Source organism: Coturnix japonica, chromosome 1 (assembly GCF_054131305.1).
Source record: "Coturnix japonica strain WE chromosome 1, WE-NBRP24, whole genome shotgun sequence".
In the NCBI taxonomy this organism is placed as follows: domain Eukaryota; kingdom Metazoa; phylum Chordata; class Aves; order Galliformes; family Phasianidae; genus Coturnix; species Coturnix japonica.
In genome coordinates, this window is record NC_140663.1 from 118275240 (window position 1) to 118297101 (window position 21862).

The window sequence follows — 21862 nt, forward strand, 5'->3', positions numbered from 1 at the left end:
TACTCTGATGCATGATGGTGTTTCACAGCATCATCCCATCACTTCTTCCTTGGCCTGGCTTCTCATTGCCTTGTAATATGTGAAGGAATGGGATGGCAGAGAGAATTTCTTTAGCAACTCGACACTTTACCAATTATTTTCTGAGGATCAGAGGTCTACATATTATTCCAAACTCAAAGTTGACAGAGAATAACAAGGAAAATGATAAGTCTGTAAAAACAGAAGGAAAACAGATGGCAACACAGACTTGAAAAAGATGTGCTTTATCCATTGTTTTCTTGCAGGAAGCACTGTCACTGCAGAACAGTTGGATGCCTCCCTCATATTGAGAGGTATGACAGTTCTTTGCTCTTCTTCATTCCAGCAAACTGAAGAGATGTGCAAATTTTAAAATGTTTCTACCTGGGAAGTAATAAGTGAGGCAGACAAATAACAATTGAGGGAAAATTATGTCAAGAAAATGATTTTCATTCTTACCAAACTCTACAGGTGTACTCCACTCCCCCCAGTTTTCGCTCACTAAGCAGTCATTGTTAGTAGCTCTGATTTTGACGGTGTACCTTTTATTTGCATTGAAGCTGTCAAATATATAGGAATTTCCTGTGATGATTCTTTCCTAAATATAAAACAACTAGACTGAGAGCTTTGCCTTCACTAGATGTACAGATGTTAATATATGTATCTGCTTCATTTAATAATGTAAACTATTACAGAAGAACAATTTTTACATAATTCTGTGGACAGCTGAATGATATTTTTTTCTTCCTCCTCTGTACTGACTTAATCTTTCAGCTGGTAGTTTCCCGTTTCCTTCATCTTAACCCCATCCTGAGAAGTCATTCATTTATGAAGTAAAATTCTTCTCAGTTATCCGAATTTTGTGTCTCCAATCGTAATGTGAAATTCTGATACATATTTCTACATATACATGAATTTGCTAGGAAGTACAATGAGCTGTAAAATGGAGGATGTGCGATTTGCGTAGGTGTAAGTTCCATGTGTGCAGGTATTGTTTGTACCATGTCTCATAAACAAAAATTTAAAACTGTACTGAGGAAATTTGTCAATAATAAGCATACATAATATATTATACACTGCTATGCTGAAGCGAAAGCAATATGATCGCAGGATGTTCTTATACAGTAGGCTTTTCAACCCAGCATAAATTTGAGATTAATTTAGTAATAAAGACTTACCATCTTAGATGTGTCTTTCATTCTCTCCTCAGGATCAGCCTAGCAACAAAAATGAACTTCAATTTTTATGATTGTTCCTTTTGTTACTATATAATAAGATGTCCTACTTTAGAAATAGTTGATTTTTAGGAAGAAAAAGAGTACATTTGATATTTTGAATGCTTTTCTTTATACACTGTGAAGTTAAGCTGTTCTTCCACTGGAACATTTTTCCTTATCACCTGTGCTCTGAAATAATGAACCCTTTAAATGTGATTGCAGAGCCAAGAATCAAATAATTGAAAAACAATAACAAAATAAGCTTTTTCTTCACATGCCCTATGTGTGAATGATGTATGTCTTATTTGTACTGAAAAATATCTTGAAAAATACGAGCAAACAGTGTCATTTTTTTCCCCCCTTGAAACTGTGTATGTGTAACTTCTGCATTCTTAATCATTTAAATCAGCTGTGTTACGTCTCCCCATTTATTTATTTATTTATTTATTTATTTATTTATTTGCAGTTGGAACAAAGAACTCATGACTGATTCCACAAATATTTCAAACAGTATTCTTGATGGATATTATACTACTGTCCTTATTCATCCAAATCTTCAAAATAGTTGCAGTTAATGAACAGTCAGTCCACATCAAGACCTGGAAAACCTGGATATTCTGTTTCAGTGTTATGATAGAATATTTCTTTTGTATTCAAAAACATAGCTGGCTATTTCCACTTGAAATTAAAAAGAAATGACAATGAACTTAAAGAAAACAAAGACAAAACCACACACATATAATAAAGCCAACAATACAAAGAACTGATGTGTATTGCTACCCATTAACATGTTTGTGATATCTGCAGCGCAATTCACGACAATCCTGACTGTATATAAGGTGCAGACTTACTTTAGCTAAGCCTTGGAACTGGATGAGATACAAACTTCAAGGTCAATCAAGTGGTTAGTGCAATCTGGCAGAGATGTTTGTTTATACAAAAACTGCATCCAAAAGAAATACACAGCTCCAGTTAACAGCAAAACTAGAAACACGGAACAATGAAACAAAGAACAACAAAAAACTAAGGAGTGCTTTGCTCAGACAGTACTATGTGTGCTAATTGATGCTGTCCGCGTTATCATCTGCTTTTCTTTGCACTCTTTTTCTCTGGTGCTCCACAAATGAGTTTAACTTCATATATTTCCAGTCCTTAAACCAGCTACCTATGTTGAAATTCAGCCTTTTGGCAATTTTGAGCACTCACAGCAATGTAAGAATAACCAATGTACACTGAATTCACTATCTAATTCATGTTACTGCCCAACTTAGTCTTTAACAGACATATTTTCACCATTATTCGGACAGTCAACTTCCATATGCAGCAAACTCAAGAAGGTCAAACTAATGTGTCTTTTGGAAGAATGGACAATGGTGAGGGGGAAAGTCATGTTCTGTGTTTGTGCTAGAATAACTGTTCACCCTTGGTATGGAGAATTCTTGACCAGTTCCTTTAACGGCCAGCCAAAAATTGGACTGAAAGTAGTCCTGCAAATTGCTGAATCTATCTGTAAATGGCAGGTGTTCTCAGCTCAATTGCAAAGGTACTACATAGAAAAACAGAGAGGTAACTCAAGAAGAGAAAGAACGAACAGGGCATTTGTTGTATGATAGTGCAGGTTGAAATGAAGGCATGTGAAATAAAGTTAGGCGTTACAATCCATTCTCCTTACCTTGTTTTCTATGACAATTTCATATTTGAAACAAATGTCTCTGTCCACATGACTTGTATGAGGCCGTTGCCACTGAATTTCACAACTGTGATAAACTCCTGTACAGTTCACAGTTACGTTTAATGGAGGGGTGAGCTTCTCTGAAATAATTTAATCAGAAATACAATTATTATAGGAATATGGCTGATTAAAAATCTAGTCTGTTTGCTCTGTCTTATAAAAAAAAACCCTGCATCTTTATGAGAATTACCAGATTCACCCTGTATTCAGAAACAGGACTTCCTGATTTAGTACTTAGTTCAAGAGTCTGGAGTATCAGACATCACTGTAGGTTAAACAAAACAGAACAAACTCATCGCTATATTTTACTGAATTCTGAAATATAATCTGTGCATTTGTTTTGTTTTGTATAGTTTTTGTTCACTGTTTTAAGGCATTTGGTTTTTTTGAGGATTATTTATTTATTTATTTATTTTCTGTGCTTCAACAGAATTCAGAATCATGAGATAAAGACATAAACCCAACATCGAGATATTCCCACTCAGGGCATCCATAATCCATGGCTACTTTTTCCCAAAAGATGACTTTGTTCTTTCATAGTATATATGTGACGTCCGTCTTCAGAATTCTCCAATCTATAATATCAGGGTTGTCTCTGCATTCCTTTTTTTTTCACTCTTTTGACTTTTCAGTCACAAAGGCTGGGAAAAAAAGAAGTCTGAGGAACAACATTTCAAAAACTTATGCTTGTTTTCTTTTTCTTTTTCTTTCTTCCCCCCCCGCACAATGCTGGAAATAAAAGAAAAAATATATATATAGTCCTTACCAATTTTGTACAGATAAATTACTGTTATGTAGGGCAAAATATTTTGTCCATTTCTAGACTCATTCACCAGAAAATAAGCTTTCCTACTCCCTTTTATTGTCACATTTTGGAATCTGCATCCTGTGTGTCTTCCACAATTATCTTCAATGTAATTTTGGCATCTGACGTAATCTTCTTTCCTTTATATGACAAATTTCTTCAGTTTAATATTGATAATGTTACATGTCAGATGAGATTTCAAATTTTCCAAGGCAAGAAGACCTACTCACCTTGAGGTCTTCCAGTAGAGGAAATACTGAGCATCTCCTGAAGCGTTCCTGTCCACATGCCAAGTGCAGTTCATGAAGGAAATATTATATATCACACAGACAAAATTTTCAATGGCTGCGACACTCATGCCTGCAAACATAGGAAGAATATCTCCTGTCCCCTCTGTGGAAAGACTGTATAACTTCTTAAATAGTGTAGAAATCTGCATGCACATTTAGTGATTTTTAGGCACCTGATTAACAAGCACAATTGCATACTGTTTGGGTCTTTCAGTTGCACATTTGCATCAATACAGCAATGATTTTAACCGTGTTGAGTCTGAAGATTGTCTGCCACTGTTACAGATGCTGAAGATATGGCTATGATTTAATTTGTTCAGGCACAATGACATAGTGGAAACTACTAACAAAGTCAGACACTGGTGTGACTCCCACCTCCCTTTAGATATCTATAAACATTGGATCTGATAAATGTTTATAAATATCTGAAGGGAAGTGGGAGTCAGATGGATGAGGTTAGGCTCTTCTTGGTGGTGTGTAGTGATAGAACAAGGAATAATAGCCTAAAACTTAAAGAGAAGAAGTTCTGTACTAATGTGTGGAAGAACATCTTTACGATACGGGTGACGGAACACTGGAGCAGGCTGCCCAGAGATGTTGTGGAGCCTCCTTCTATGGAGATACTCAGCAAGTGGCTGGACACCTACCTGTGCAACCTATTGTGGGGTGCCTGCTTTAGCAGAAGAGTTAGACTTGATCTCTTGAGGGCCCTTCCAACCCCTGTGATTCTCTGATGTTGTGATTCTGTGATGTGTCCTTTGCTTACATCCTCAGTTTATCAAAGGTCTAGTCTACAGTGGAATATAAATTCTCCAACTATGAGCCAGGGAAGTTATCTCTCCTGTGTATGTGTTAAGTGCTCTAAACTTATGAGGGTGAATTTACAAAGGACTAAGAATTTAATATAAGCTGCCCACTACTATTTTTTTCTGTGTTAAAACTAGATGATTACAACCTAACCCTATGTCTGTTTTCTGAAGGTAGGCCCTACAGAATTGTCATGATTTTGATGAGAGAATAGCATATTTTGGATCTTTAATTTAGAGCCATTGCTAACCCATTCAAGACTGATACAGTTTGGATTTAATTGTTTGCATGTAACTTTGATAATATCCGTATTATTAATGGAGAAAGGTGTATCTTTCTTTTCTCTCCTCAACAGTGATGTATGAAAAAATAATTCTCCAGAATAAAAAGGAGCTTAAATGCATTCTTGTACCTAATATTTATATATTTGGTGGCTCCAGGAAGTTGCTCAGCTGTATGAAGGTATTTGGATCTTCTTTGCAGAATGTTTATTTCATTTGAATATATAATGAATGTAAGAACTTAATACATGTCCTGACTCAAAATTTCCCGAGGCAAAGGCTGATATTTAGGAGAACTAATACAACTTTCTATACCTTAGCTACAAATACATATAAATGAATAACTTCCCATCACTCAGAACACCTCAGGGGAAACATCCTCTCAGGGGAAACATCCTCTTCACACCCAGCACACTGGTAATCAGGATCCACTAGGGGAATTATTATCAAGGACAAGATATTTCAATGGAGACCCAAGCAACTATCTTATTTCTTAAACATCTGAAAATAAAGATGAGTAATTCAGGAGACAAAAAATATTGCCAAAATACTCCTGTTGATAGAGACATGTAAGCATTCAATATAGAGTTGTTTATATCTGTCTTACATATGTGTATCTATAAGCATATTACAACACACTCTTTACAGTCCAGTGAGTATATCATGGTACTAAGATGACCAAGAGCATCACTCATTTCTCTGTTATTTTACAGATTAACCCAGGGTCAATCAAATCTATGCACTTAATTTCCCCATTTACAAATGGGGAATACTTCTGGATTGGAAATAAGGAAGTCAAAGAAGTGCAACAGCCTGAAGTATGGTCATAGGCACTGTGCAAGGATCTTAGAGGTTTAGGGTTTGTAAAGCCTTTGGTGATGCTGTAAACCTAAATGAAAAAGGGTTATTCTGACGTCAAATTCAAAAACAACCTGGTTTGGGTATGTACCAACAAACAGGTTGACTGAGGACATAATAGGGTAAAGGGAACTCCTAGGATGGCACTGTGGCATTGTGGTTGAAGAAAAGGCAAATGAAACCAGTTCCTTGACCTCTTCTGTTGTAACTTCAGCTTTTTATAACTAAGAGGAGCATATAAAAACACCCAAGTGTTCTTTAAACTTATGAGCCTGTGTTCTGCAGCCACGATTTTATTATGCCTACAAACAGACATGATCAGCTGCAGAATTATTTATGAGTCACTTTATTCCCTTTATGGATAGAAATTTCTATCCAAACTCTGGGAATTTTTAATTTCTTCTTTATTTCCCTTTCCACAGTATGCAATACTTTGACTACCTTTTTTTTTTTAGGGAGCTGTTTATTTTTGAGTCTATCCTATTCAGTATAGTGTTACAATTTTGCCTTCATTTTTAATAACAGCTAAGTTCCTGAGATATTTCTCCCACTATCTTCAATTAGATATATTTCAATTAGATATTTAAATTTTTCTCCCTCCAGTTTATACTTGAGAGCTTGCCAGATTTTCTTAGTGCTTTCTTGCTCTACAATTTCTCTTTTAAAAACCCTTTATTCATCAGTTCTCTATCATCATTTCATTAAAGGTAGGTAGAACCATGCTGCCACGTTTCTCCTCTTTAGAAAAACAATTACAGTAGAAGAACAATACTTTTCTCCTTAGAGGCGGGAAGCACTATCTTTTACATCTCATGCAATTGCTGTGAAGATTATTGGCCAAAATCATAAGGAAACACAAATTATTTCCTTGCAGAGCTACTTCCACTATGCACCCATCATGCACTGTTGTGTTTGGGTTTGTGTTGCAGAAGAACCCATCTTCTATTTCTTCTTTGAAAAATGCTCAGCCCTGACACATGTCCACAGGAGATGTCCATTTTAGACATTTGGAAATATCAGCTAGATTGAAATCCTTCTACATTATCTGTTCTCCGGACTGATTAGCATTCATAAGACGAGAAAGAACTGCCTAATAACATCCTGGTTGTAAGTAACATCTGACCCTGTAGCTTATTGCAGCTTATCAGAGCTTATATCATGTTGGATACTACAGTGAATTTTATAAGCAAAGAAAATAAATATTGTTGAAAATAAAATAATAATTAAAAAAAAGTAAAAGATTTTTCTTTTGTCTTTTTTTTTAAAAAATATTTTTAAAAATTATTTTATTTTAAACTGTATGCCTTAGTTTGCCTTTTAGGCATATTCATTTTATGCCTTCCTTCTTTTGTCATTTTCAGTTAACTCTGCATATATGGAATATTCTACTTAAGTATTAATATTGGAATAAGAGAAAAGACACTTAAACAGTTCCATTTAACTGATGCTTAAAGGCATAATTATTACATCATTAGTACTCCTAAAAGGAACTCACTGTTACAGAGATTTTGTTCTTTGAATGTGAAAATCTGAACACTTCCAGTCAGACTGGGCTTTCTTCAAGAATATACTTGGATGAGCCCAGTAATACTGGAAACATGGTCACTCCTCATTTTCAAATATTTATACATAATACATAAGCTGTAGAAAAAAATATGCGCATATGCCATCCAAAAGTTTTGGCTACATCTGTCTTTGGAGACAAAAGCAAGCATTCTGCAGATAGTACCTATCCATCCCTCAAAGAGTTATTTTAAGAACATTAAAATTAACACAAATGCCAAAAACACAGTGTTTCTTTGCCTACCTTCTTTGTGGTAAAACTGTACAACAGATAAAGTCAAAAGCAAACATACCTTCTCCTTGCAAACCTGTTTCCCTTTGGCGGTTATAGCAATGGGGCACAGAAAAAAACAGAAGCTGTGAATACAACTCAGTGGCATATTTTTGTGTGCTTTGACAGTGTTACTTCATTATTAAGTTCTTCTAAGCCTCACGTAAGAGGGTGTGAAATCCCGCCTACATCTGTTTCTTACTCATTTCCCTTACAGTGCACTTCCGTAAGGCAACGGGCAAACACAGACCATGTATTGCTATAGGGAGGCAAAAATAAAAGTGGTCTGACAGCTTCTTCACCACTTCATTCACATAACTTTCTTCTTTTTCCTGTTGCATGAGTTTCATGTGGTCTTCTGTATAGAGCACAGCCTCAGTGGCAGATGAAGATGTGAGATAAATTTCTGGGTTAGATACAGGTCGGCACCATTGTTTCAAACCACTATTTTCATCTTATTGCTGAGGGTCACCTTTGCATTATGCCTGATGCTGTGAACTTTGTAACAGCAGTTTCCATCTCTGCTCTATTCAACCTCAAATGCAGTTCCTATGGAAGCGCAGCAAACCAATGTTTCTAGCTCCCACAACTTCTTTGTCAGTCTTCCACTTGACAAGGTCTTTCTTGTGAACACACTTTTTTTCTTGGTACATCCAATGGACAGTCAAGTTAAAGTTTCTTTTGTCATTTAAAAGCCCTGAGGGTACCAAAGCAACACTATGGCACCTGTCTGTGTTAGTGCAGTGGTCCTCGGAGGTGTGCAGCATCACTTGCATGAACTTCAGTGTCCTCATTCAAAATGCATACAGTAATATGAGCACAGACCTGAGCTATCACACACTGCCCATTAATGGAGATAAGGAACTGCACAGATTAATAGGCTCTGAAGTGAGTAGCAGAAGGCCTTCTGCTATCTTGACTGATTTTGAGACCAAAGAATGTGCTTGGGTTCTGGAAGACATTTACCCAAGCAAAGCAGCTTTCTGAGAACTGAGAAACATAGCATCTGCCTTTCAATGTACTACATAGTACCTGAAGGGCACATTTTTGACTGCTTAGGGCATTAGTGCTTTGGGTTTCTTGGGTAAATACCCCCGGAGGTACAAGAACAAATGAGAGCTGGGAGATACTTAAATACTTTTGTATTTGGGCGTAAGTGCTCTCAACTCAGACATGCAAAGTGCCAGGCAAATGAACCAGGGAGTGAACCTGACTAAGTGAAGACCTCTTACCCAAAGTAAGGCACAAAACCAAAATGGATAGGCAGTGGAGGCAGGGATATAAACTCTGGGAAGATTAGAGGTATGTGGTCCAGGGGATCAGGAAATTCAAGGCAAAGCTGTGCCTGAGCTTTGCTAGAGATGAAAAACAAAACCAAACAAGCAAACAAAAACAAACAAGAAGGACTTATTAAAACAAATAGAACAACAAAGGAACATAAAAGAAATTGTACTGTTCCTGGTGAGTGAAATGGAAGATATTCTAGACACACTGTCCAGTTCACAGAATCCAAGGGACTGTGAGAATGAAGATCACTGCCAGAGAATATCACATTTGAGACTGTTTGAGGAATCTGAATGTGCACAAGTCCATGGGACCCAACTGAGATCCAACATATATGAATGTCTGTCAGCCTCATGAAGTTCCTGTGGCTGGAAAAGGGGAAACACAAACTCTGTTTCTAAAGAAAAAGACCCACATTAAATAGAGAAAAAAGTTCTAGAGAACTACAGGCCAGTCAGTCTCCCATCTGTGCCCATCAAGATCATTGAACAGATCCTCCTGGAAACTGTGGTTGGACACAAGGAAGACTGAGAGGTGATGGGTGACAACAATCATGGATTCTCTAAAGGCAAATTGTGCATGTCAAATTTGGTAGAACTCTGCCATGGGGTTACAGTGTTCATTGGTGGGGGAAGTGACTGACATTATCTGCCAGGACTTGTGTAGAGCATTTGATGCTGTCCCACACAACATCTTTGTCTCAAAATTGGAGACATCTGGATTTGATAGATGGGCCACTAATGGTGGATAAGAAATTGGCAGGATGGATGCACTGAAAGTGTTGCAGTAAATTGCTCAGTATCCAGGTGGATACTAGCAATGGGTTGTGCCCTTCAGAAGTCTGTACTGGAGCTGATGCTGTTTAACATCTTTGTCAGTGATATGGGAACTGAGTGCACCCTCAGTAAGTCTGTGGACTACATCAAGCTCAGTGGTGTGACTGACATGTGCTAGAAGGACTTCGGCAGTTTTTAGAGGTTGCCCTTGTGAACAACATGCATTTCAGCAAGGCCAGGTACAAGGTCCTGCACCTTGGTTGTGGCAGTCCCAAACATGAATACAGATTGGGTGATGAGTGGATTGAGAACATCCCTGTAGAGATGGACTTAGGGGTATGTATTGGATGAAAAACTGAATATGAGATGACAGTGCGCACGTGCAGTCCTGAAAGCGAATTGTGTCCTAACCTGCATGAAAAGTACAGTACAGTGGACAGCAGGATGAGGGAGGCAATTTTCCTCTCTACTTCACTCTTTTGATATCCCACCTGGAAAAAGGCATTCAGTTCTGAGGTTCCCAGCAGGTCCAGAGAAGGGCCACAGAGTAAATAGGTTGGGCTGGAGCACCTATCCTCTGAAGAGAGGCCAAGTGTTGGGGTAGTTTAGTCTGGAAAAGAGAAGTTTCTGAGGAGATCTTATAGAAGCTTTCCACAAGAAAAGTGAGCTTAAAGGAAAGAGAGATTCTTTACCAAAGGGTAATATCTTTAAGCTAAATTAGGATAGATTTAGATTAGATAGTAGAAAGAGATTATTTACTATGAGGGTGGTGATGCACAGAAACAGGCTGCCCAGAGAAGTTGTGGTGCCCCATCCCTGGAGGTGCTCAAGGCCAGGTTGAATAGGGCTGTGGGCAGCCTGAGCTGGTGGGGAACTCGAAATTACATGGGCTTTAAGGTCCCTTTCTCATCATTTAATTACTTGAACAGAAAGTTATTAAACAGCACTCATATAACATACAATGTTCAGTGAGTGCACCAGTCTTGTTACACAGATCTGTTACATTTCACTGAAGGAGTTAGAAATAATTTCAGATTTGTCCTGATTCTGTTTTCTTGTATTCTGAACAGCTTCACTTCTACCAGCCTTCTTTGTTGTGGTGTTTTGTTTTGTTTTGTTTTGTTTTTTTTCAATTTTATTTTCTCCTAATCAGAGGAGGAATTGGGAGTTGCTTGAGAAGATGTTTCATCTTCCTGAGGTTTCAATTCCCCAGTTTTATTCATAGATCAGAGAGCAGACAGTAGGCTGTTGCCTGCTATGGCACTTCATTTCAGGAGCTGCAGAAGTAAGACCTTCTGTTCTCTTTCTCACTTTCTATTGTACACACATTGTAAAACTCGAGTGTGTGTGGTTTCAGGATCAATTTTTATCAGCCAGCCTGAAATCTCATTTTCAACAGGGTATGTTTAACCCATCCAGATATGTGATAATAGTGCTGGGAAGGTTGGAAACTAAACAGTTGACTTTCAGATTCATCTGCAAATTTTGCAGCATGAAATAGGTCTTCTGTTGAAAGGATGTAATGAATGTAATTAAAATCTGTATCACAACAAATAGACACACATTATAAAAGAAATAGGGTTATATAAACAAACGTAACTGAGGATGAATAATCTTCCTATACTTGCATGTCTTTTATTTAAATTGTGTTTTCTAAAATATTTTACAGTTTTTTATGCTATCACATGGTTAATGGGCAGTTTATTTTGTTGTATGGGAAACTACTGAAATTCTTTAGTTCAGAACTCTATATGTGACTTTTTAAAGGGAAGATTTGTTTAACCTTTGAGATAAGGACATGCTTGCCCATGACATGATGCTTCCACATCATGTAATCATTTGGGATGGCACTGAACCACCTATATTTTCTTTTTTAAGATAGTACTGAGTAATTGATTGGCATAAGTGTAAGGAGTTTACTCACAATTAATCTCCTTGCAGTGATTCAGGTGTATTTTCAGGTAGATGTGAGATTCACAGCTGGACATCTGACCAAATGACTTCTGACATTTGGGATCCTATGAAAATGTCAAGGATTTGGGACTTATCTGATGAAACTACACTAGTCTCAGCCACCTAAAGCTGCTCATACTATGAGTGCAAATCTTTTTGAATGTGAGAGCTGTTTTTTAACTACTGACCAGTAGTTAAAAAGGGGAAGAAGGAGGAGCCGGGTAACTATAGACTGGTCAGACACCTCCATCCCTGGAAAGGTGATGGAACAACTTGGTGCTGTCTCTAGGTATATCAAAGATAAAAGGGTCATTAGGGGCAGTCAGCATGGCTTCACCAAGGGGAAGTCATGCTTAATCAACTTGATAGTCTTTCATGAAGACATAACCAGGTGGATAGATGATGGGAAAGCAGTGAGTGTGGTCTAACTTTACTTTAGAAAAGCATTTGGCATTGTCTCCCACAGCATCCTCTCAGCAACCCCAGGTACCAGTGTAGGTAGGGGACTGACCTGTTAGAGAGCAGCACAAGTGAAAGGGACCTGGGGGTCCTGGTGGACAGCAGGATGACCATGAGCCAGCACTGTGCCTTGTGGCCAAGAAGGCCAATGGCATCCTGGAGTGTATTAGAAGGGGTATGGTTAGTAGGTCAGGAGAGGGTCTGCTCCCCCCTACTCTGCCCTGCTGAGGCTGAAACTGAATATTGTGACCAGTTCTGGGCCCGTCTGTTCAAGAAGGACAGACAGGAAAATACTTGAGAGAGTTCAGAGCAGAGCCACAAAGATGATTAAAAGAGTGAAGCATCACCCTTACAAACAAAGTCTGAGGGAGTGTATCTTTAGTTCGGAGAAGAGGAGACTGAGGGTTGGCATCCTTAATGTTTATAAAAATATGTGAAGGGTGAGTGTTGGAAGGATGGAGCCAGGCTCTTATCAGTGATATCCAATGGTAGGACAAGGGGCGATGTGTACAATCTGGAACACAGGAGGTTTCATATAAATATAAGAAAAAACTTTTTCATGGTGAGGGTAACAGATGAGTTCCGGAACACTGGAATTGGTTGCCCAGAGAAGTTGTGGGGTCTCCTTCTCTGGAGACATTCAAAGCCTCCCTGGACACGATCCTTTGTGACTCGATCTAGGTTTTCCTGATCTGGCAGGGGGATTGAAGTCCCTTCCAATCCCTGACATTCTGTGATTCTGTGATTCTGTAAGACAGTTTGCTTACCTCAGAAGGGAGCCAGTTTTCAAGCTCCATCTATGTTTGCAATTATTTCCATGTGTAATACTGAATTTTTTTCCTTGGCACACTTCCAAGTTGTGAAAATATTTTAAAACATACTTTTCTATTGTCATAAATTTGCCCTTGCTGGAGGACTTTCACTGCAATAATGAATAGTATGAAGATTGAAATTCATTATAAAGGTGCACTGTATAGAAGCTACTTGGTTGACTAATCAGATCCCAAAGTTTAGAACAGGAAGTGGGATATAAGGATATGGAGTAAATTGTATAATTAGTGGCTATTGTAATGCAGTTACAGAGGAATTAAGACTTATATTGTGAAGGTGTGAAGAACTGCAGAATGGCAGTTCTGACTGATTTTAGATTTCCCCTGAAAACAAGTGCTATATTACCAGTGGTGAGGTTGGTATGAGGAGGTGGGAATTCTATGGCTTAGGCTTTGTTTCTCCTTCTCTGGTGAGACATTTCACACAGAGATAAACACATGTAAGGATAATGTTGTGGTTTCACAGAAAAAAATCAAGAGATTCTTTGAACCTGGAGTGAGTAAACTAGACAGGTCGTGATAAGGAAGCTAAGAATTGCCAGCAGGAACACTTGCTTATTCTTCCCAACCTGATGATACTGCTGAAGTCTTCTCAGCAAGGGAGACATATTCCTGAAGCAGTGAGGTACAGAAGCGCACATATGCCAGAGCATGGGGAACAGACACCAGGCATGTCCACAAACATATGCTATATATAAGGCTGCAATTTTACCACAAGTTTGTTTTGAAACATTTCGCTATAGAAATGTAAGTATGGTTGGGAGTTCTTGTGAATTATAAGCCAGCACATTTATTCGGTACTACTGCTCTTATGAAAAAGGAAATGAGAGAGCAAAAAAACTAACTGTAACTGATCTGTTCAGAACTGACTTGTTCTGATTGCTGCTCTGTAGAGGAACTGAAAGACTCCTACTATAGGATAAAGTCTGTCCTGTGACTTTTGTGTCTACTCAGCTTCTGTAATTCTTGAAACTGGGCCCTGTACACTGTCAGAAACCAGGTTGCTCTCAGAAGTACAAGTTCCTACACTGTTAGTTAGGTTGTGATGTAATAGTTACAGCAAATTTGGATACAAGATATTGGGCTAGTATAAAAGCCTTAATTTATTGTTGTGTAAACATCTTTAATTGTGAAAGAAGTGATTATAGATTAGGAAAGCTTTAAACCTCATTAATTATATAGAGTAAGCTGTGCTCTATCAATGTCAGTGTAGGTATTTAAAATAGATAGTGGGAAAGTATAACTTGACAGAAAGACACAAAATGCAACAACAACAAAAGGCAACTCTGCAGTGTTTGAAACCCAGTTTTGTCACTGGCAGCCTCATTGTCAGTGCTTGAGCTAGACATGGATATTTTCACTCAATCAGTTAACTCGAAAACTTCCTCTTAGCTACTGTGTCAGCCTGGAGAGTGATTTGATCTGCTTATGGAAGGGAGGGGAGCTGCATGCCAGAGTAGAGTATAGGCAACCTTTACTAGTCCTGCAGGTTATACCACAGATTCCCTGGGTCAGTATGTCAGTATTTTCAAAATCAGAACCATTGCAATGGCTTCACGTGACTATCTTTGACCTTTAATTTAAAGCATAACAACTTAATTTAAAGAATTCTGTGCACGAGAAAGAGCATTGCTGCTATTGTCCTGAAGAAGCTGATAATCAAAAGACAATCTTTCTTTCTCCTTTTTTTGTTTCTGAATGTATTTTAAATTTTCCACCTTTAATAGGAGGTCCAAGAAACGGAAAGAAAACAATATTAGAATCATAGAATTGTAGAATGGCCTGAAAAATGAGGTGAAAAGCACCTCAAAGATCATCTAGTCTCAACCCCCTGCTATGTGCAGGATTGCCAACCACCAGACCAGGCTGCCTTGAATGCCTCCAGGGATGGGCCATCCACAACCTCCTTGGGCAACCTGTTCCAGGGTGTCACTACCCTCTGAGTAAAAAACTCCTCCTAATATCTAACGGAAACCTGACGTGTCTCAGTTTAAAGCCATTTCCCCTTGTCCTATCACTACCCGCCCTCTTGAACAGCTGTTCCCCCTCCACAATGAGGTCTCCCGGGAGCCTTCTCCTCTTCAAGCTAAACAAGCCCAGTTCTCTCATAGGAGAGGTGCACCTGCCCTCTGATCATCTTAGTGGCCCTCCTTTGGACCCATTCCAAGAACTTTCTAGTGCTGGCGGCCCCAGGCCTGGATGCAGTTTCTGAGTAGAGGGGGACAATCACCTCCCTCTCCCTGCTGTCCACCCCTTTTTAAATGCAGCCCAGAACACAGCTGGCCTTACAGGCTGCAAGCACACTGCTGGCTCATGTCCACCTTCTCGTCCACCAGGATCCCCAAGTCTTTCTCTGCAGGGCTGCTCTCAAGGTGGTCTTCCCCCAGTTTGTATACATATCTGGGATTACCCCAGCCCAAGTGTAACACCTCTGGGAATGCTAAATTATGATCTGAATTCATTTCAAATATGTAGATGCTGCTAGGTCTCTCCAGCCTGCAAAGGGGATTCTGTCCTAAAAAAGCCCTCACTTTCCTTCATTTCACACATACAGCCAAAGCTATTCCTACAGTGAGTAAGCTACTGAGTGCTCAGCAGCAGGCTTGTTCAGCTTTTTACTCTTGTTTTGTACTTTAAAAGAGGAAACTGTAGTCAGCTGCAGCTGATACTATGCTGACCTCACGTGTAAGTGAAGTATAAGGACTGGGTATGAATTTGTCTGTAATGGCACACTTATCTAGATGTAAGGCTATCCACTTAGGTACAGTAGAGCCCTGTTGTGAAAATTACATTTACTTGGTAGCCAAACTAGTGCTTAAATTCTCCACATGTAGCAGTGACAAGTTCCAGAGTTTCCTTTGATTTCTGTTTACTAGAAGAAATTCTTCACCTTCTTTTCTTATGTGAAAGCAATGGTTGATGCTTGCATGTCTCCGATGCTAGACTACCATCATGTGGCCAATTTGAGAATCTTCCTGAATAACAGAAACGAAGGCTGTTTCCTCAGCCCGCAAAACATCACTGCCTGTGTGCAGTAATGAGTCTGCAGGTGGCTTTCAGAGGCCTTAATTTTGCTTCTCAATTGCAATCCATAATTTCTTTATTTTCATTACTCTTCCTATTGGCTCCTGTATGTTTTGTTATCAGAGGAACAGAGATCTTCCGGTGCAGTGCAAGCCTATATTTTGGACTAGTACCTTGTATCAAATATAAACTGTTTTACTGCACTAATACTTCTTTACGTTACAGTGCAATTAATATTTTAAATGTGTATATTATCATGGTATTTATTGCAGGATAGTCCTTTTTGCTGAGTATCTTGATCAAGAAATAACCCAAATTAAATGTTTAACGAGGCTAATTTGCCTTATCTCTTTTTACCCGTATACACCAAATTGCTTAAAAAGTGGAAAATTGGATATATTTTAAACAAATCTCATTAGCTATAGACATTGCTGACTCTTGTTACTGGATGTTATTTACTTTACATTATTTACTTTATATTTTATATAATTTTATTTCAAGCAAAATTAGAGGTTTTTTAAAAAAAAAATCAAAATAAAAGTTCTGCTGGCAGATTTTCTATACTGCTGACGAGACTAATGCTGCATTTGCAGGTAGGCTGACTGACAAGAGGAAACCATGCTTTTGCTTATAGTCATTTTGCACTTCAAATGTAAAGTGAAAATTAAAAAAGACAACGGAAAAGGGATTAATTTCTGAATTATAAATTAAAGTTTCATATTGTTGCCATGTACATTTTAATTACACCATGGGATAATTTCAGGATTAAAAATGAACCAGGTGAGTGGAAAGCCTTCTTGCTAGAGTATAGCTTTTTCATTGGCAGTAATAATAACTGGGCAAGATTTGCTAAGATATATATATATATCTACTCAAAAAAAAAACTTGTCATTTAAAAATTAATTTGTCCTTGATCTTGCAATGAAATCATGAATATTACCTGCAAGGATGTCTCACTTGCCTCCACATTAGAGTAAGCCCTCTGGTTTTTGGGCACTCTCATTTTGTTTGATGTATAATATTCAATTCTAATTTTTGTTGTATTATAGTGTATTACAGTGTGATATCTTGCATTCCAATATCTTATCTATTTTCCCTTTCCTGGGGCATGGGCCCATGGGTCACCCTGTCCCACTAGTCACAGGACCAGCCGAACCAGCCCATAAACAGCTGACAACCACACAATGATCTGTGGAACCTGTGAGATGTGAGAGTGCCACAGTCCCTCTTTTATTCACTTTACTGTATCAGCAATTAGATGCTATTTCAATGAGGCAGAAATGGGTACAATGCAGATAATGAGTACTTGAAGGAGATCTTGTTTGTTTCTATGGAACTTCAGTTTGGGGAGCTGTTGAGACATCTTTTTGTAACTCAATATATAATAATCTCTAAGATTATACATGTTGATGATGCTACAGCTGGTAGTACCTGGAAACCTCTATTGCTCCTCAGGAGGTAATTGCCTGTGATTCTCCCGTGCTTCCAGCTCTGACAGTACTCTGACCATAAAGATGTGTTGTGGTGATAAAATTTATTTAGCCCAAATCACATTCGGAGATCAACTGAAAAAATTCTAGATTGTCAAGTCTAGCCATCCTGACCTCTACACTACAGAATTTGTATCTGAACATAATATTTGTACAACAGAGCTGAAAGTTTCTAGTTACCATTTTGGACAAAAGAGCCTCAACTTTATGAAAATTAACTTACAGTTAAAATACTTGTGGGTCATGGGAAACAAAAGGTAAATATTGGAACAGCATCTTTCCTCTCCCTGCTTACAAGCTCAGACTTTAGAATCTTAGATAGACACCAAAATTAACAGTAAATTCTCATCCTGATGTGGAGATACATCTCTGTACAGTGCCACAGATGTCTCATCTGACACCAGTACTGGTGCTTTCAGTGGTGAGGTTGCCTGCAACAAGTATTATCTAACTCAGTCTTGTTTGCACAGTGTTTACTACATCTCTTCTGATTCTTTTTTTTTTTTTTTCTTTTTTTTTTTTTTTTTTTTTTTAATATTATTTATTTTTCCAAGTATTGGAACAGTTACTGTGATTCCTCAGAAATAAACTTTTGACAAAATAATGAACAGCTGCTTAAAAGGGGAAAAAAAAAATAAAAATGCTTAGCCACGTACTTGTGTCAGATAAAGCAAAATGGAAATGATGAATGAATATGACTCAGCTGAAAGCAGGAAGTTGTTTAAGAGTGAAGGCATCCCTTACTCATCTAAGTTTTCTTGAGTCAAGAGAGTTAATACTGCTTGTATGATCAAGTGCAATAGAAAGAGCTGTAAAAGGAAGTAGTGTCCAGTTCTGTGTAGAGATCTGATTCTTTTTTAACAGTTAGGTTATCTGGTCACACAAAGAGAAGTGAACAAATGAATCTATAATGAGAGGGAAAGTAACACTGAACTGAGTGCAGGAAGGGGTTTAGAAGTAAGGAAATACTGGATGAGCTCTACCTGGGAGAATGTACTCAGAAACAGGAATGGAGCAAAGCTGTCAGCTCTTAAGGACACCCTCCTGAGAGCACAAGAGCTCCCATCTCCCAGCAGAAGAAATCAAGCTGCAGAGGTGGGAAATTGACGGAGCAAGGACCTGCTGGTCTAACTGAGGGAAAAGAGGGACATGTACAGGCAGTGGTAGTCCCTTCCAGCCCCAACCCATTCTATGATTCTGTGAGGCTATGATTCTACAATTATGTAATAGTGGAAGCTACAGCCTTACCAAATATGTAGAAGTAGAAGGATAATCATGTTTCATTGGGAATCTCCAACATGCTAAATGGGGAATTACCAAAGCTTGCAAATAGCACTGTAGAATGCTGTACATTTTTATCTTCTCCATCAGAAGCATGTGTGTCCTCATTGTAAGACTGAAAGAGTGAATTGTGTGTGGACTGCAACAGCTGTGAAGATCTGCTAAAGGTAAGGGCTAACATTACTTTTCCAAACTTCATGCAAGGATCATTCCTCTCTTCCTGGAAGCCAAACCTTTCTTCTCCTCCTCTGCTGAGGAAGTCAGAACTGTGCTAGAGCAGCCTTCCTCCAACAGATTTTAACCTAACTTTTCCTTGCCACCTTATTTATTTATGTATTTTGTATCCAGTGACACCTGAGTAAAAAACTTTAATATTTAATCTGGGAAATAAAGTATGCAAGTATTGTCTAATGGGAACCTGCAGACTTTTCTGCCCCTGACTCAAAACAAAAAATAAAACAGCAAAATGAACACCTAAACAAATCACGATTGCTTTCAAAGCAAATGTGTAGATTTTAGAAGGCTCTTCTTCCAGACTCTTCAAAAATTTAGAATAAACCTGCTTTGTTGAATGTCTAACGCATGAAGTTTATGTATATATATATACATATATATTAACTTGTGGCAAATGTCAGTGCCCATAGGTCATTCTTTTGATTGAGAACAGAATTGCTTCAAAGAGCACATGCAATGGTTAATCCAGATCTATGCTCGGTTGCTTCAAAGCATCTGGAGTGTTGTGACTGATCAATGCAGCTTGATGACTTTCAGTGTGATTTCTCTTCTTCTTATATTCTCACTCAAACGAGATTGAAGGTCCACAAGAATTTAGAGGAATATTTTTTTTTGTTGATGAGCTCCAGGAGATTAATAAAGATATAAGAGTTTAAAGAATCAGATATTGAACAGTATATTATAGTATGAACAGGTGATCTAGGAACCTCTCTTTCAGAATACAGAATTCTAATACAGAATTAGTTTCTAAAAATCTGCCTAGATGAAGTCAATGCCAGTGATTTTATCAGTCTGTACAGTTGCAAAGAAGTTGACTATTTTGGAAATTAGATTAGCAGATCTGTTTCACCAACAAACAATTCATCTGCTTGCGATTGCTGGGTTGGTGAATTTCATATCATCAGCTTTCTTGGCAACAAGTCAGTTTTCTTTCAAGTGAGTGATAAAAGCTGCTCTTCTGTAGCTACTGTTTTGAACTTGGGCAGGTAGGGTTTAGTGGGGAAGGATTATCATGAGGATGAGAAAGTCTTTTCAGAAATGATGATTCTTGCTTAAATGTTCTGGACTGCATAGAAAACTTCAAAATACTGATCAGAATCTGATGTCTGATTGCCCATACAGTTTCTCTCTGGGATGATGATCAGGTCAGTGATGAATCGCAGTAACTGTGGTGAGACAACGGCTTGAAACAGATAACTTTCAGTGTGAAAACAGTAGATATATATCTTGAACATTTATAGGAAGAAAGACTGCTGAGGTAAGCTATTTTTCATTACTGTTACTCAGCTTTCAAGGAAACTGGAGAAAATTCCTAGATTCTTGAGAATATGTTACATATTCCTTATATAAGCAAGTGATTACTAATTTCTATAACAATTTCTGAACAGATATTCAAGCACTTACAACAGAGTCTGTACTATTTATACGCTATATGTGCATATATTAACATCCTATATACTATATATACTTTAACTGCTGTCAACATGTGGAATCAAATAAGATAGAGACTCATCTCATCTTAGGCTAAACTCATGCAGTCTATCAGGTGAAGCATACTTGGATTTGTCCAGATCACTGTTAATTATCATTGAATTTCAAATCCTTACAATTACTACATATGCAATCCCTCCCCCACCTCCCCCGTAGAGACAAACCTTTTAAAAACTGTCAGATTTAGAAAAAAAAGGAAGATTCTAGATAAAGAACATTTTATTTCATTCCTTTAATAATGAAGCACTCTTAATACTTCTCCACACTTCTTTAAACAATAAGTTTAAGAATGTTCTTTGCCATGGTTCATTCTATGTTTCTCCCCAGTCAGAATGTAGAAAATGCTTCAGATATTCAGAAACAATCTTTGTTGTTATAATATCTTTATACTTCAAGTTTTAATACTTCAGATGGTCTCCTGCAAAGCTTCATTTGATTTGCAAATTGTTGTCAAAAACTGCTTCCTATTTGAATTCCTGAAGATTTTGTAAAGACTCCTGTGTCCTGCAACTAATTGCTTCAGCTCAGAAACCAGTCTTCAATAAGGAGTAATTTTGTGCTACCCCATGACTCTCTTTGGCCAGCTAACAAAGACAATGCACTTGTGCAGGTAATACAAAGACAAGAGTATTAGTAACTTTTATGCAGCCAAACCTGAAAGGGAAAAAAGCCTCAATTCTCACTCAGAAAAGATGGGAACTTTGTTTGTTTTTGTTTTTTTCCCCCCGTCTTTCTCTCCCTTATCTGTCCCCATGCTAGGCTGTGAATATTCTATTAGAGGTACAAAGTGGGTCCAATTTATTCTAATGCATCTATAATGACGATACTGTCAGTGCTATCAGCACTGTCTTCTAATTCAAATCTTCCACTGATTCTTTGTAATTAGCTAAGAACAGGCATGTTTGTACAGTATTGCGCTATTTTAAAGGGCTCATTCCCACCTCAGTGCAGTCATCTTATCTTAGATTGTTCCCCAAACTTGCACATTGGTCTCTGATAAACCTTTACATTTAGGTTTTGACTGTAATTTATATGAACTTTTAGAGATTTAGAAAAACAGATAAACAAAAGCATTCCAAAGTTAACTTGTCTGGTCAACAGACATTGCTGTAGCAATGTAGCAATGATAGCCATTCACTGTAGTTGGCAATTTTTGGAAAGAAGAGAATATCTCTCAAAGAAATGACTTCCTCTGGCT

General features: G+C 38.0%; 1 protein-coding gene across 9 annotated transcripts in view; it reads right to left on the reverse strand.

The window, feature by feature from the left end:
* Nucleotides 1–21862, reverse strand: part of LOC107306192 (granulocyte-macrophage colony-stimulating factor receptor subunit alpha-like) — a 51057-nt gene that overhangs the window by 2146 nt on the left and 27049 nt on the right. Inside the window, exons 1-7 of one of the 9 annotated variants that reach the window (XR_014947628.1) lie at nucleotides 7865–7983; nucleotides 4003–4132; nucleotides 3734–3912; nucleotides 2908–3047; nucleotides 2087–2178; nucleotides 1197–1235; nucleotides 478–616 (exon numbers count right to left, since the gene is read on the reverse strand). Coding sequence is in view for 5 of the 9 variants with exons in the window: in XM_015849117.3 (XP_015704603.2) it covers nucleotides 478–616; nucleotides 1197–1235; nucleotides 2908–3047; nucleotides 3734–3912; nucleotides 4003–4130 (625 nt within the window). In the remaining 4 variants the exon portion in view is untranslated. Of the gene's footprint in view, nucleotides 1–477; nucleotides 617–1196; nucleotides 1236–2086; nucleotides 2179–2907; nucleotides 3048–3733; nucleotides 3913–4002; nucleotides 4133–7864; nucleotides 7984–21862 lie in introns of those variants that run through there. The other 8 variants (XR_014947632.1, XR_014947636.1, XM_015849117.3 and 5 more) reach the window with 8 other exon arrangements.